This window comes from Bos indicus, chromosome 14, assembly GCF_029378745.1.
Source record: "Bos indicus isolate NIAB-ARS_2022 breed Sahiwal x Tharparkar chromosome 14, NIAB-ARS_B.indTharparkar_mat_pri_1.0, whole genome shotgun sequence".
NCBI classification, from domain to species: domain Eukaryota; kingdom Metazoa; phylum Chordata; class Mammalia; order Artiodactyla; family Bovidae; genus Bos; species Bos indicus.
The window spans coordinates 8,554,333-8,566,887 of record NC_091773.1 but is presented as its reverse complement, the minus strand read 5'-3'; the positions used below and the strand labels follow the sequence as shown (position 1 = coordinate 8,566,887).

Below are 12,555 nucleotides of genomic sequence, written 5' to 3'. Positions count from 1 at the left end.
ATGGCCCTGGCCCTATGGGTCTTCGGTCTGCTGGACTTAATCTGCTTGGCATCCGCCAACATCTTTGGTAAGTTCTGACCCTGCGGTCTCAGAGCATCGGGTCGGGAGGGACCTCTCAGGCCAACTCCTTGTTAGCCAGGACCTGCCCCAGGGCCGTGGAACATTTGTGACCTCATTTAATCCTCAGTGTCCCGAGGTCAGTTATGCACTCTTTCCTTTTCAGATGAAGAGACAGAGGGTCTGAGAAGTCACAGAGTCAGTGATCGGTGGACAGGAGATGGGAAACTAGATCTTCCCAGTTGGATTCTAGTTCCCCTCACCCCACCCTGTTAGCAAATGCTGGGATTGACTGGTTTTTTTGTTTGTTTGTTTTTGAAATTATCTTTACAATCTCAAGTCCTAGGTTGTCCATGTGGGGTATTAGCAGGTAATGAAAACCACAAATCTACCCGTGGTGTGAAATAGACCTGAGTTCTATTATAGCTGAGGCTCAGCCACTTAGCGTTGACTTTGAATAAAGTCTCAGCTTGTTTCCTCTCTGGAAATGAAGCAGTTGTGACTGTGATTTCTTAATAAGGCCTTGCACATTACATGCATTCTCCATCGAGGCCAGGAAGGTGCTCTGTCTGCAAGGAGTGCCTGGATAAACTCAAGAGCACCTCTTTTACAGTGTTCTCTGACCCAACCGTGGTCTTGGGGAACGCACAGTCTGAGGGTCCACTGTGAATCCTTCTCTTGCCAGTGGTGTGATCCTGAACAGGCTACTTTCCCGGCCAAGTCTCAGGGCCACCTGGGTAAGACGGTGATATCACCTCCCAGGGGATCAGGAGAGTTGATGTCAAACTTGTGAGTAGCTGCAAAACTGCGAGTTGAAATATACTTGCCGATGGTGGTAGAAATAAAACCCGGAAGAGCGTCTGTGTCTTCAGCGAGCCCGTCTCCGTTACTGGAATCCAGGCAGCAGATTCTCTCTCATGAGCGGCATCACTTCCTTTGTGCAGAGTACCAGGTGGATGCCCAGCCTCTCCGCCCATGCGAGCTGCAGAGGGAGAGGGCTTTTCTGAAGCGAGAAGACTATGTCCCCCAGTGCGCCGAGGACGGCAGCTTCCAGTAAGGCCTCCTCCAGCCATGCAGACCCAGGGGCCTTAAAACCCATCTTCTTCCTGTCCCCGCCCCACTCCTTGAAACTGACCTGTGACCACTGTCACTGGAGCGCTCCCCAGACCCATCAACACCGAGTCATCCGACCTCTGTTGCCCCAATCCATGCTTCCTTCCAGCCAGAACCAAAGATGTCCCTTCCTTTCCTGCCAAAACTTTTTACTGTAATTGTTTTAACAAGGGTGAATGGGGTGGTGGCAGCGGCAGTGATTTACTTTCCAATGATCCAACGATTTACGCTCAGATGCCCCCTCTCCTCCCTGACTTCAACTGGAGTCACCAGTCCCGCTCCACACCAGTCTTTTTCCTAACTGAAATGAATTAAAGAGTGGAGGGAAGGAGAAGGAAGAAGGGTACCTGACTGTGGCTCCTGTCCCCAGGACTGTCCAGTGTGGGAAGGATGGGGCCTCCTGCTGGTGTGTGGACGCTGATGGCAGGGAAGTGCCTGGTAGCCGGCAGCCCGGGCGGCCTGCGGCCTGTAAGTAGGAAGGGGAGGCACTGCGAGGGGCAGCTCACACCCTGGGTACAGCTCTGGGCTCGGGTGCATCCAGGGCTAGTCTCCCTCTGGGCTGCGGGATCATCCTCTTTGAATTAGGCCCTACCTCCTACGGGACTGCTGTGAAAATCAATAGGACAATCAAGTGTTCAGCAAGTAGCCTCTGACGTCCCCCTGTGCCAGGCCCCATATCTGACGCTAAGGATGCATCAGGGAAAAGACTTCAAAGTCCTCTGAAACCAGAAAGCACCCTCTTGCGCAGGAAGTGTTTTCTCCACTGGGGTGTTTCTAAGATTTGAGACTTAAGGCAAAAACTTGCCTGTTAAAATCATTGCTATGATGAGTGGTCAAAGAAGCGTGTCACAGTAAAGCTAAAACAAGGGTCGGTTTAAGCCGCTCATCTTAAAATGGTGAGATCGAGCTTCAAACCAGTTATCCTGTAAAAGAGCCAAGCTCCATTGCAGCGCTGGTTTCGGGGGCCAGCTCGCTGGCTTGGGGAGCAAGCTGACTCCCGAGGTCCTGCCGAGTGACCTCTGTTGGGTGCCCCGCTCCCACTGAACTCCAGTTCCTTGTCTGTAACATGAATACAGGAGCTGCTGTAGGGTCAGCTCTGATGGTCGTGAGGATTTAAATTGCGCAAAAGACACCTGGCCCCCAGTAGGTACTGAGTGGGAGCAGCAATCACCAGTGTAAATAGTCCTCACGCACCTGAAGTAGGCTTGTTGTTCAGTCGCTAAGTCATGTCCGAATCTTTGCAACCCTAGAGACTGCAGCACGCCAGGCTCCTCTGTCTTCCACTATCTCCCGGAGTTTGCTCAAATTCATGTCCATCGAGTCGGTGATGCTATCTAACCATGCTCTGCCATCCCTTTATCCTTTTGCCTTCAGTCTTTCCCAGCATCAGGGTCTTTCCCACGAGTTGTACTTTAATTCTATAGAGAAGGCAAGTCGGGCACAGAGGGGTGAAGACTCCCCCCAGGGAGTCTTCTTTCCCTCACAAGACTGTGCGGGAAATTCGTATTCAGACAAGATATCAATAGCCAGCCTGTGCTCCCTTCACACCCCACCTCTTCAGCTCTAGGGCTGTTGGGGTCTCCCATGGACTGAAGGGACACAATGAAATCTGCTCTTTCCAGCTCGGCCCGCCGGATGTCAGAAGAAATCCTGGGATGTAGAGTTGGGCAGGCGGAACGCTGGCCCTGAGGCTGCTGCCAGCTCATGGAGCCTCCTTGGTTGGTGGGAAGGACCACCCTGCCTTCCCGCCCCTAGGGATAGCGCGTGGTCCTCCGGGCTCGGACCCCTGCATGGTGCCCTCACCCTCTGACACCGCTCTTTGCCGCTGCAGGTCTGTCGTTCTGCCAGCTGCAGAAGCAGCAGATTTTGCTCAGCAGCTACATCAACAGCACAGCCACGTCCTACCTACCCCAGTGTCAGGATTCAGGGGATTACTCGCCTGTGCAGTGCGATCTGCGGCGGCGGCAGTGCTGGTGTGTGGACGCGGAAGGAATGGAGGTGTACGGCACCCGCCAGCGGGGGAGGCCGGCGCGGTGTAAGCACCACCAGCATCGGGGCCCTGGGGGAGGCGGAGGCCCGGGGCAGCCTCCCACAGCTGACCGAAACGGGGTGAGGGCTCCCCAAGGAAAGGCAGGGGACCTGGCCTTCAGCACGCAAAGGAAGGCATTTTAGGAAGGTTTTCTCCCTTCCAGTTCTGCGCCGTGGACCACAGTATTCACAGGCTTAACAAGTAGGATTTCCGGGAGCATCAGGCCTTCGTCCCTGTTCGGGAAGCTCTCGTGTGTGTAGTAGGAGCACAAGCACATGTGCAGAAGCACATACGCCTCCTCGTATGGAAGGATTAGCAATTGTTTCCTAAACCTATGGACACCAAGGGGGAAAAGACGGGGGTGGCGGGAGGAATTGGGAGATTGGAACTGACACCCATACACTCTTGATATTACGTATAAAATAGATGACGAATGAGCATCTACGTGTAGGACAGTCAGCTCTGCTCAGTGCTCTGCGGTGACCCACATGGGAAGGAAATCCAACAAGCAGAGGACATATGTAAATACAGAGCCGATTCACTCTGCTGTGCAGCAGGAAACAGCACAACATTGTAAAGCAACTAGACGCCAATAAAGATTAACCAAAAGTAAATAGATTTAAATTGTTTCCTTGGAAACGTTTAGGTCCAAGGAGCTGTGAGATAAGAAACCGCCGTCTCCTCCATGGCGTGGGCGACAGGTCGCCACCCCAGTGTTCCCCAGATGGGGCCTTCAGGCCGGTGCAGTGCAAGTTCGTCAACACCACAGACATGATGATTTTCGACCTGGTCCACAGCTACAGCAGGTAAGGGCCCCCGGGTGTGCCCAGCACGGCCCACGCCTTCTGGTCTCCCGCCCAGGCTCCTGCTGTCTGCAGGGCTGGGCGCTGGCAAGGGTGTGTGTGACACACTCAGCCCATGCGACCTGAGAGAGGCCTCCTGTTCACTTTCCCGTGACGGACACTGAAGGCCCACGGCGTCTCCCACAAAACAAGCTGGCAATACTATTCAACTAAAATACACGAGCCCTCTGGCCCAGCCAGCCTACAGAGATGAAAACACCAGAATATGAAGATTCTTTATTAGGATGTACTAGAATGTCCATGCATTGGAGAAGGAAATGGCAACCCACTCCAGTGTTTCTGCCTGGAGAATCCCAGGGACGGTGGAGCCTGGTGGGCTGCCGTCTATGGGGTCGCACAGAGTCAGACACAACTGAAGTGACTTAGTAGTAGCAGCAGCAGCAGAATGTCCACTGCATCGTTTTGTTTTTTTTTTTTTTAATTGAGGCCAAAAACTGGGAACAGAGTGATTGACAACCCCAGGTGGGTGTCTGGATAAAAGCATGCTGTGCTGTGTTTAGTCACTCAGTCGTGTCCGACTCTTTGCGACGCCATAGACTGCAGCCCGCCAGGCTCTTCTGTCCATGGGGACTCTCCAGGCAAGAATACTGGAGTGGGTTGCCATGCCCTTCTGCAGGGAATCTTCCCAATGCAGAGATTGAACCCAAGTCTCTGGCATTGCAGGCAGATTCCTTACCATCGGAGCCACCAGGGAAGCCCAAGAATACTGGAGTGGGTTAACCTATCCCTTCGGCAAGGGGTCTTCCTAACCCAGGAATCGAATTGGAGTCTCCTGCATTGCAGGTGGATTCTTTACCAACTGAACTATCAGGGAAGCCACTGTAAATATTTCCGCAGCCCTTAAACAGAATGCACTCAGACTGCATCTGTTGATTTGGAGTGGGTCGTGCAGCACATTATGATAATATCGTGTAAGATACAAGGTGCACATAATATAAGAGGATTTAGTTTTTAGAACACAGACAAGCAAACAGGTCCTAATCTAAGTGCATGTATATGATTATATGATGGTGCTTGTGTCTGTATCGGATTCGGTGAGGACAGAGAATTACATGAATGAACACATACTGGGTGGTTCCCTCAGCCACCTTGAGGGTCAGGTTGCTGTGGAGGAGGAGGAGTCAGGAGAGGAGAATCCCCAGAAAAGGAAAAATGTGGACCGCATTGATGCATTCTTATAAATGGCATGTATGTGTGCACCTATTAAGCTTATTTAAGCTTAAAGATTTATATAACAAATATAAAAATGGTATTTTTTTTATAGCTCTTGGCCCAAATAACTGGATGGCTTCCGGTTATTTACGATGGTGACTTTATCAATACACAGGGCTTGCACAGACTTCAGATATAATCAAAACACTGTGAAGGAAAATAAATAATAATATTAATTTGTAAATACTGGTAGGAATTCTCTTAGAGAACCTGAGGCTTTATGTGTCTGGCTTTCAAAACCACTAGTTTCCTTCCTATGAGAGGGAATTCCCATGGGCTGTGCCCAGAGGGGTCATGGATCGGAAGCCTGTGACCAGGTACTGTCCCAGAGACAAGCCTCATTCGAGCTGCATGCTGTTTTCAAAACTGAGAAATTTTAAATTGAATCCTGTGAAATTTCAGTTTGTGCAGGCAGGTAAAAATAGTCCAACATAGCAATATTGTATGTTCAGCCCAAGACACAAAATTCTGAGTTCTTGATTCTAAAGAACAAGGTTGGGGACTGCATGCATTGTCCCAGGGCACCAAGAAGCTGATTCTTTTTGGACCAAGTGCAACCCACCCCACCCCGCGCTGTGGGCCTCTTCCTGTATGCGCCACACTCCTCCTGCTCCAACTGTTGGCATTACCTGTCTGACCCCATGGCGTTTGCCCTGTGATCCTTGTTCTGACTCTGCCACTGCTGGCAAAGTGACCAGGTCACTTATTTCTGAGTCTCAGTGTTCCCATCTGTAAGGACAATACCAGCTCATCAGTCATGTGAAGATCTGCTGAGCCCTTGCCTATGAAACCACTGTGAAAATTGTAAATTATTATCATTTGTAGGGAATCCATCACCAACTTTTGCAAATGTAGGTTACAGTCCCCTACCCACCTCAGGCCTAGAAAATGGCCTGCCCGTGTGCATATTGGAATCTCCAAACGTCCTGATTTACTGATGCTGAGCAATGCAAACTGATGTGTGCTCAGTCCAAGTTCAGTTGGATACTCACAGTATACAGTGGAATTTGAGATCCTTTCATCTACTTCAATATTTATAAAAATAACTGGAAAATGATGGTCTCTAGCACACAGTGGGGAATCTGAAGAACAGAAATTAAGGAACCCACCCTAGGAAGCACAATCTGTGGCTTATAGACCTGTCTGGCTCCTTTTCAGTTCAGTTCAGTCGCTCTGTCGTGTCTGACTCTTGTGTGTGACCCCATGGACTGCAGCACGCCAGGCTTCCCTATCCATCACCAACTCCTGGAGCTTGCTCAAACTCAAATGTCCATCAAGGAGGTGATGCCATCCAGCCATCTCATCCTCTGTCGTCCCCTTCTCCTCCCTCCCGCTTCCCTCCCAGCATCAGGTTGTCTTTTCTAGTGAGTCAGTTCTTCGCATCAGGTGGCCAAAGTATTGGAGTTTCAGCTTCAGCATCAGTCCTTCCAATGAATATTCAGGACTGATTTCCTTGAGGATTGACTGGTTGGCTCTCCTTGCAGTCCAAGGGACTCTCAAGAGTCTTCTCCAACACCACAGTTAAAAAGCATCAATTCTTTGGTGCTCTGCTTTCTTTATAGTCCAACTCTCACATCCATACATGACCACTGGAATAACCATAGCCTTGATTATGGGGAACTTTGTCGGCAAAATAATGTTTCTGCTTTTTAATATGCTATCTAGGTTGGTCATAACTTTCCTTCCAAGGAGCAAACATCTTTTAATTTGATGGCTGCAATTACCATCGGCAGTGATTTTGGAGCCCAAGAAAATAAAGTCTGACATTGTTTCCATTGTTTCCCCATCTATTTGCCATGAAGTGATGGGACCAGATGCCATGATCTTAGTTTTTGGAATGTTGAGTTTTAAGCCAGCCTTTCACTCTCCTCTTTCACTTTCATCAAGAGGCTCTTTAGTTCTTTGCTTTCTGCCGTAAGGGTGGTGTCATCTGCATATCTGAGGTTATTGATATTTCTCCTGGCAATCTTGATTCCAGCTTGTCCTTCATCCAGCCCGGCATTTTGCATGATGAACTCTGCATATAAGTTAAATAAGCAGGGTGACAATATACAGCCTTGATGTACTCCTTTCCCAATTTGGAACCAGTTCGTTGTTTCATATCCAGTTCTGTTGCTTCCTGACCTGCATACAGATTTCTCAGGAGGCAGATAAGGTGGTCTGGTATTCCCATCTCTTTAAGAATTTCCCACAGTTTGTTGTGATTGATCCACACAGTCAAAGGCTTTGGTGTAGTCAATGAAGTGGAAGTAGACATTTTTTCTGGAACTCTCTTGCTTTTTCAATGATCCAACAGATGTTGGCAATTTGCTCTCTTGTTCCTGTCACTTTTCTAAATCCAGCTTGAATATCGAATTTCTCGGTTCACGAAATGTTGAAGCCTGGCTTGGAGAGATGAATGCAATTGTGCGGTAGTTTGGACATTCTTTGGCATTGCCTTTCTTTGGTATTGGAATGAAAACTGACCTTTTCCAGTCCTGTGGCCATTGCTGAGTTTTCCAAACTTGCTGGCATATTGCGTATGCTGCTGCTGCTGATGGGGCTAAGTCGCTTCAGTCGTGTCCGGCTCTGTGCGACCCCATAGATGGCAGCCCACCAGGCTCCCCCGTCCCTGGGATTCTCCAGGCAAGAACACTGAAATGGGTTGCCATTTCCTTCTCCAATGCATGAAAATGAAAAGTGAAAGTGAAGTCGCTCAGTCGTGTTCGACAATTCTCAAAGAACTTGCAGGTGCCTGCTTGAGGCGCAATTCACAGCTTTGTCCACCAGAGGGCAGTCAAATTAAAGGCAAAAGTTCAGGACTAAGCATCTATTGTTAAAGAACCAAAAAACTTACCCCTGAAATGGGAGCTTTTCTTTTATGTAAGCAAGCATGTCTCTGAGTGAATTCTGATTTAAGAAGGTCATGGGAAGGGTCAGGTAGTTGGTTACTGGAAGCCCAGCCATGCTCAGGAATTTTCTGATAAGCAGACCTGGGCAGTGCCAGCCCCAGCCTCTCCAGTGGGCAAAGTGTCAGGAGCCCCAGAGGCTATGTGGAAAGTATAGACATAGTATCCTGGATGGTTGTCAGGTGAAAAAAACGCCAGATGGCCAGTGATACTTGAATTTCAGATAAGCAAGGAGTAATTTTTCAGTTTAAGTGTGTCCTGAATATTTCATCAAGAATTTTAAAACTGGGTGAGGGTTGGAGATATCTCATGAACCATCAGAGCTGGATTTTAAAAAGAATGGATTGCAATTAAGGAAGAGCAGTGGGTACCTAGGGATGACCCTGTAAGTTTGGAGGCCACTGTACTATTCCAGGTGAGAGGGGCTGTCAATTTGAACCACAGCAGGTGATGGAGAGGGTAATGGTGGGATGGAGTGGGATTGATGGAGAAATATTGACTTGGTGGGATTCATGGAACTTGGGGAAGGAACAGATAGGAAGGGTGAGGGAGAGAAAAAGTCAAAGATGACTCCAAGGTCTGGTTTCTGGTTGGCAGAAGAGGAAGAGTCTGGAAAGGAAAAGTCACAAATTTGCTTTTGGAATATTGAATCTGTGTCAGGAAGCATTTAACAGGAGGTTTCCTGTGTGCTGTTTTGGATCTGTCGGGAATTCTCTGTTCCTTATTAATTCCTGAATACTCAGGAATTAAGAAGAGAGGCAAGCCTCTCCTGGGGGCTGAGGAATCCAGGCATTTCCTTTGTTAGTTTTTCTATAAGGTGATAAGTACCCTCTTCCTTTTTATCAACTACATGGTAAAAGTGATTATTTACAACTCTCTTTCATATGGATGACCTCAGGTTTCCTTGATAACTTGTAAGTTTTGATTTTATCTCTGCTGAAAATAGCTGCCTTTTAAGACAGTATAAATACTCACACAATGTTGAATAAAACACCTTTGCTCCATCAGAACTCTGGTCCCTGTCTCTCTCTCTCTCTCTCTCTCTCTCCCTCTCTCTTTTTCAGGCTGATTTCCTGGAGCACAGAGGCTCTCTGAGTTCACTTTCTTGCCCTGGCTTCTAAGACCCTCTCGAGAAGGCGCTCTGCACCTTCACCCCATCGAGAGGGCGCCTGAGGCCTCCATGAACAGAGCAAGCCCCGTGCAGGGGCTTTATTGGTTTTCTGCATAAACCAAGGAATATCAACCTCTTTCTTTCTCCTTTACTTTTTTATTGGTCGACTCCAGACCACCAGGTTCTGGTCCATTAAAGGACCTCAACAAATCTGAAGAGATTTCTTTGGGAAATTCACATGCAGAAGTGGTGTAAGGCAGCTGACCCACTTCCATGGGGCCACAGGGAGCCCGGAAGTCTCACTTGCCAACATGTTTGTTGTGGGTTCTTGATATGGTGGGTGATGATTTACGCTTGAACTTGACCACAGCATTTGCCCATTTGAAGCAGATCCTTTTGCCTCTTGAAAAGAGCAGCTGCTAACTACACCCATTTGGCTGGTGAATTTAGGGAAAAAACCATGTCATGGTGGGGAGTAAGCTTTGCTGGTCCTTACCCCCCTTTCCCCATCTTTCACAAGGCCCTTGCCTAACCACTGGCTAAGGAAGTACGTTCTGGTTAAGTAACCCTGGTTAAGAGCTGGTGCCGTGATCAAGCCTCAGTGATCCGAGGTAAGACTCAGTCAACTGGTCTCTTTATCGGCACTTGTCCTTAGTGACAGAGCTCATCCAAACTTCTTCAGATGCTCTGGCAACTCCTGATACACAGATGACCCAGTGAGAAGGAGCCGATGCACCTTAATACGCAGTAAAGGGGACTGGTTACCTGAACAGGAGAGCGACCGTGTACAGGAACCCTCATGGACTCATCATCGCCTGTTACGCTCACTGGACCCTCTGCAGGGTCTGCAGAGGGGTCTGCAGTGTACCGGGCATTGTGGGAGTCATCACAGCTCTTGATTTTGAGGGGGGATCTGCTGGTCTTCATCAAAGGCTGGATATCTGGAGGGACCAGCCACCATGAGAGAGGTGGAAGTGTCTGACTGAATAAGTGTCTGACTGAGTCCAAGGGCGTGAATCCTGCAGCGCAGGTGGGCAAGACCAGACGCCTGGTTGGGACTGACATTATATTTCACGTAGGCTTATTTGTGATTTCTTTAACTCTGTGTTGGCTACAACCTGAGCATAAATGCAGAAACACCATCATTTCACCCTCCACTATAGTTTTCCTTCTTGAGGACTCTTTGATCATCATCCTGAGATGTTGCTTTTCATTCAACAAAAGGGAAGCACCCTTTTCCTTTAGTTGAAGGTCAAGGTAGGTCTTTGGGTTGAATTGGTGGAATGTGGTTTAAACTTCCTGTGCCTCATGCTGGGATGGCCTGCAGAACTTCGGGCCAGCCGGGAGCCCCGTCCCTATCTGTTAGATGCCAGGAAAACCCAGGATCCAGCAGAGGGAAGAGTGTCAGAGCAGAGGACTGCTTCTCGGGAGATGGGGCAGGAGCAGGGAGCCGCCAAGCACACTGAGTAACCCCACTAACAGAGTCACTTGGTGGTGACAGCCTGGATTTGAACTCCAACTCCCACCACTACTTTAGATGGTGGCCAACATACCTCACTTCTTTAACCTCTAAAATAGGCACACACAAAAATACCACCTTGCTTTTAGGACAGTTAAGTGGATTAAATGAGTCAATGTCTATTAAACATTTTGCGGATTGTTTTTTACAAAGTAATGCTTAATAAAGGGAAGTGATTATCGTACTGTTTTAACACATTTAGAATTGAATTTATCCCAGGTTCCAATGAATGAACTTCTGTCCTATTCCTCCAGTCAGTGTGAGCAATTGGGCCACGTGTGTCTTTAGCTTCTATTATGCAACTTACTAGAGCAGGAAATGGCAACCCACTCCAGTATTTTTGCCTCGGAAATCGCATGGACAGAGGAGCGTGGCGGGCTCCAGTCCATGGGGTCTTGAATAGTTGGACACAACTGTGCGACGAACACTCATACTCATGCAACTCACTGACTGTAACGTTCTTTTCAATTTAACCCATGTACGCACAATCACAGACCGACAATCTGGAAAAAATCCATAATTCTATAATCCGTGTGTACATAGGTTTTGTTTTGTGTATTCATTTCCTTTCAGATTAACTACGACATGTGCACTCTGTGTTGAGGTTCTGAGAAGTTCCTAGAAATATATTCCCTTCCGATTCTGGTTCATTTGCATAGGAACAATTGTGGTGTATGCACATGCCATTTTGTAATCTACGCTTTTTACATAATGTTATGCATGCATTCATTTAGGGGATTTACCATAATTCACTTTCAATTTGCATAGCTTTGGACGTGAAGGTTGTCTTCAACGCTTTGCTCGAATGTATCACACAGCAATAGACCTTTCTGTGCAGAGGGCTGCTGTTATACTTCTTCTAATTTATTGGTTGGGAATATATTTCCAGATACAGGTGGAAACATACTCTGCTTGGTTTCATAGAGTTGTTATGTGTGTGTCAGTCACTCAGTCGTGTCCGACTCTTTGCGACACCATGGACTGTAGCCCGCCAGGCTCCTTTGTCCATGGGATTCTCCAGGCAAGACTACTGGAGTGGGCTGCCATTTCCTTCTCCATACAGACTTGCTATATGGAGCATTAAAAACTAATTTCTCCGTGTTACATAGAGATGAGCAGCTCCTCTCTGGCTGCTATGTCATTGCACGTGGGTATAACTTTTTATCACCTGAGCTTCCTATTACTTCTAGGGTGGGTAGCCCAGCCAATTAGCTCCGTGTAGCAATTGTCAGGCCAGGCGTGATTTAGGCATCTTTTCCCTCAACTTATGGAAATGAAGTATAGCCCTTGTTAGTGATGTCACAGTGATTTGGTGTTTTCTTCGACTATGGGACTGGGAAATGTCCTACATAAGAATTTCCTGTGGTGGAGCCTGGCTTCTTTGCCAGCTCTTGAGAAGTCGTAAAGGGCTCTGAAGTCATGTGATCTCCCCGAATGAGATCATCTGCAATGTGTACCATATGTTTGTAAAGCACACTTGGCCCTTGGTCTCGAGAGTTCTATTCTAGTAAAGGAACTCGTTAATGCAATGCTGATTGACTGTTTTCTGCCTGATCCTATGAGACACACACTTGGGCATAAATTGGTCAAAGCCCACGAGTGAGAAAAACACTAATTGGTAGGTGACAGTCAAGGACAGCTTCATTTTCACAGGTCCAGCCTAGCTCTGGCCAGGGAAAACCAATTTAGAAAAAAATACGTTGACTACAGGAATAATGGAGCAAATGGCATGAAACAAAGAAGCAGACAGTTCTTGTTCCCAG

General features: G+C 48.0%; 1 protein-coding gene across 1 annotated transcript in view; it reads left to right on the top strand.

Annotated features, from left to right (window-relative positions):
- Window positions 1-12,555, top strand: part of TG (thyroglobulin) — a 235,968-nt gene continuing 223,413 nt past the window's right edge. The window contains exons 1-5 of the mRNA XM_019974011.2: window positions 1-67; window positions 1,002-1,110; window positions 1,541-1,638; window positions 3,002-3,205; window positions 3,846-4,005. Of these exons, the coding sequence (XP_019829570.2) occupies window positions 1-67; window positions 1,002-1,110; window positions 1,541-1,638; window positions 3,002-3,205; window positions 3,846-4,005 (638 nt within the window). The remainder of the gene's footprint in view (window positions 68-1,001; window positions 1,111-1,540; window positions 1,639-3,001; window positions 3,206-3,845; window positions 4,006-12,555) is intronic.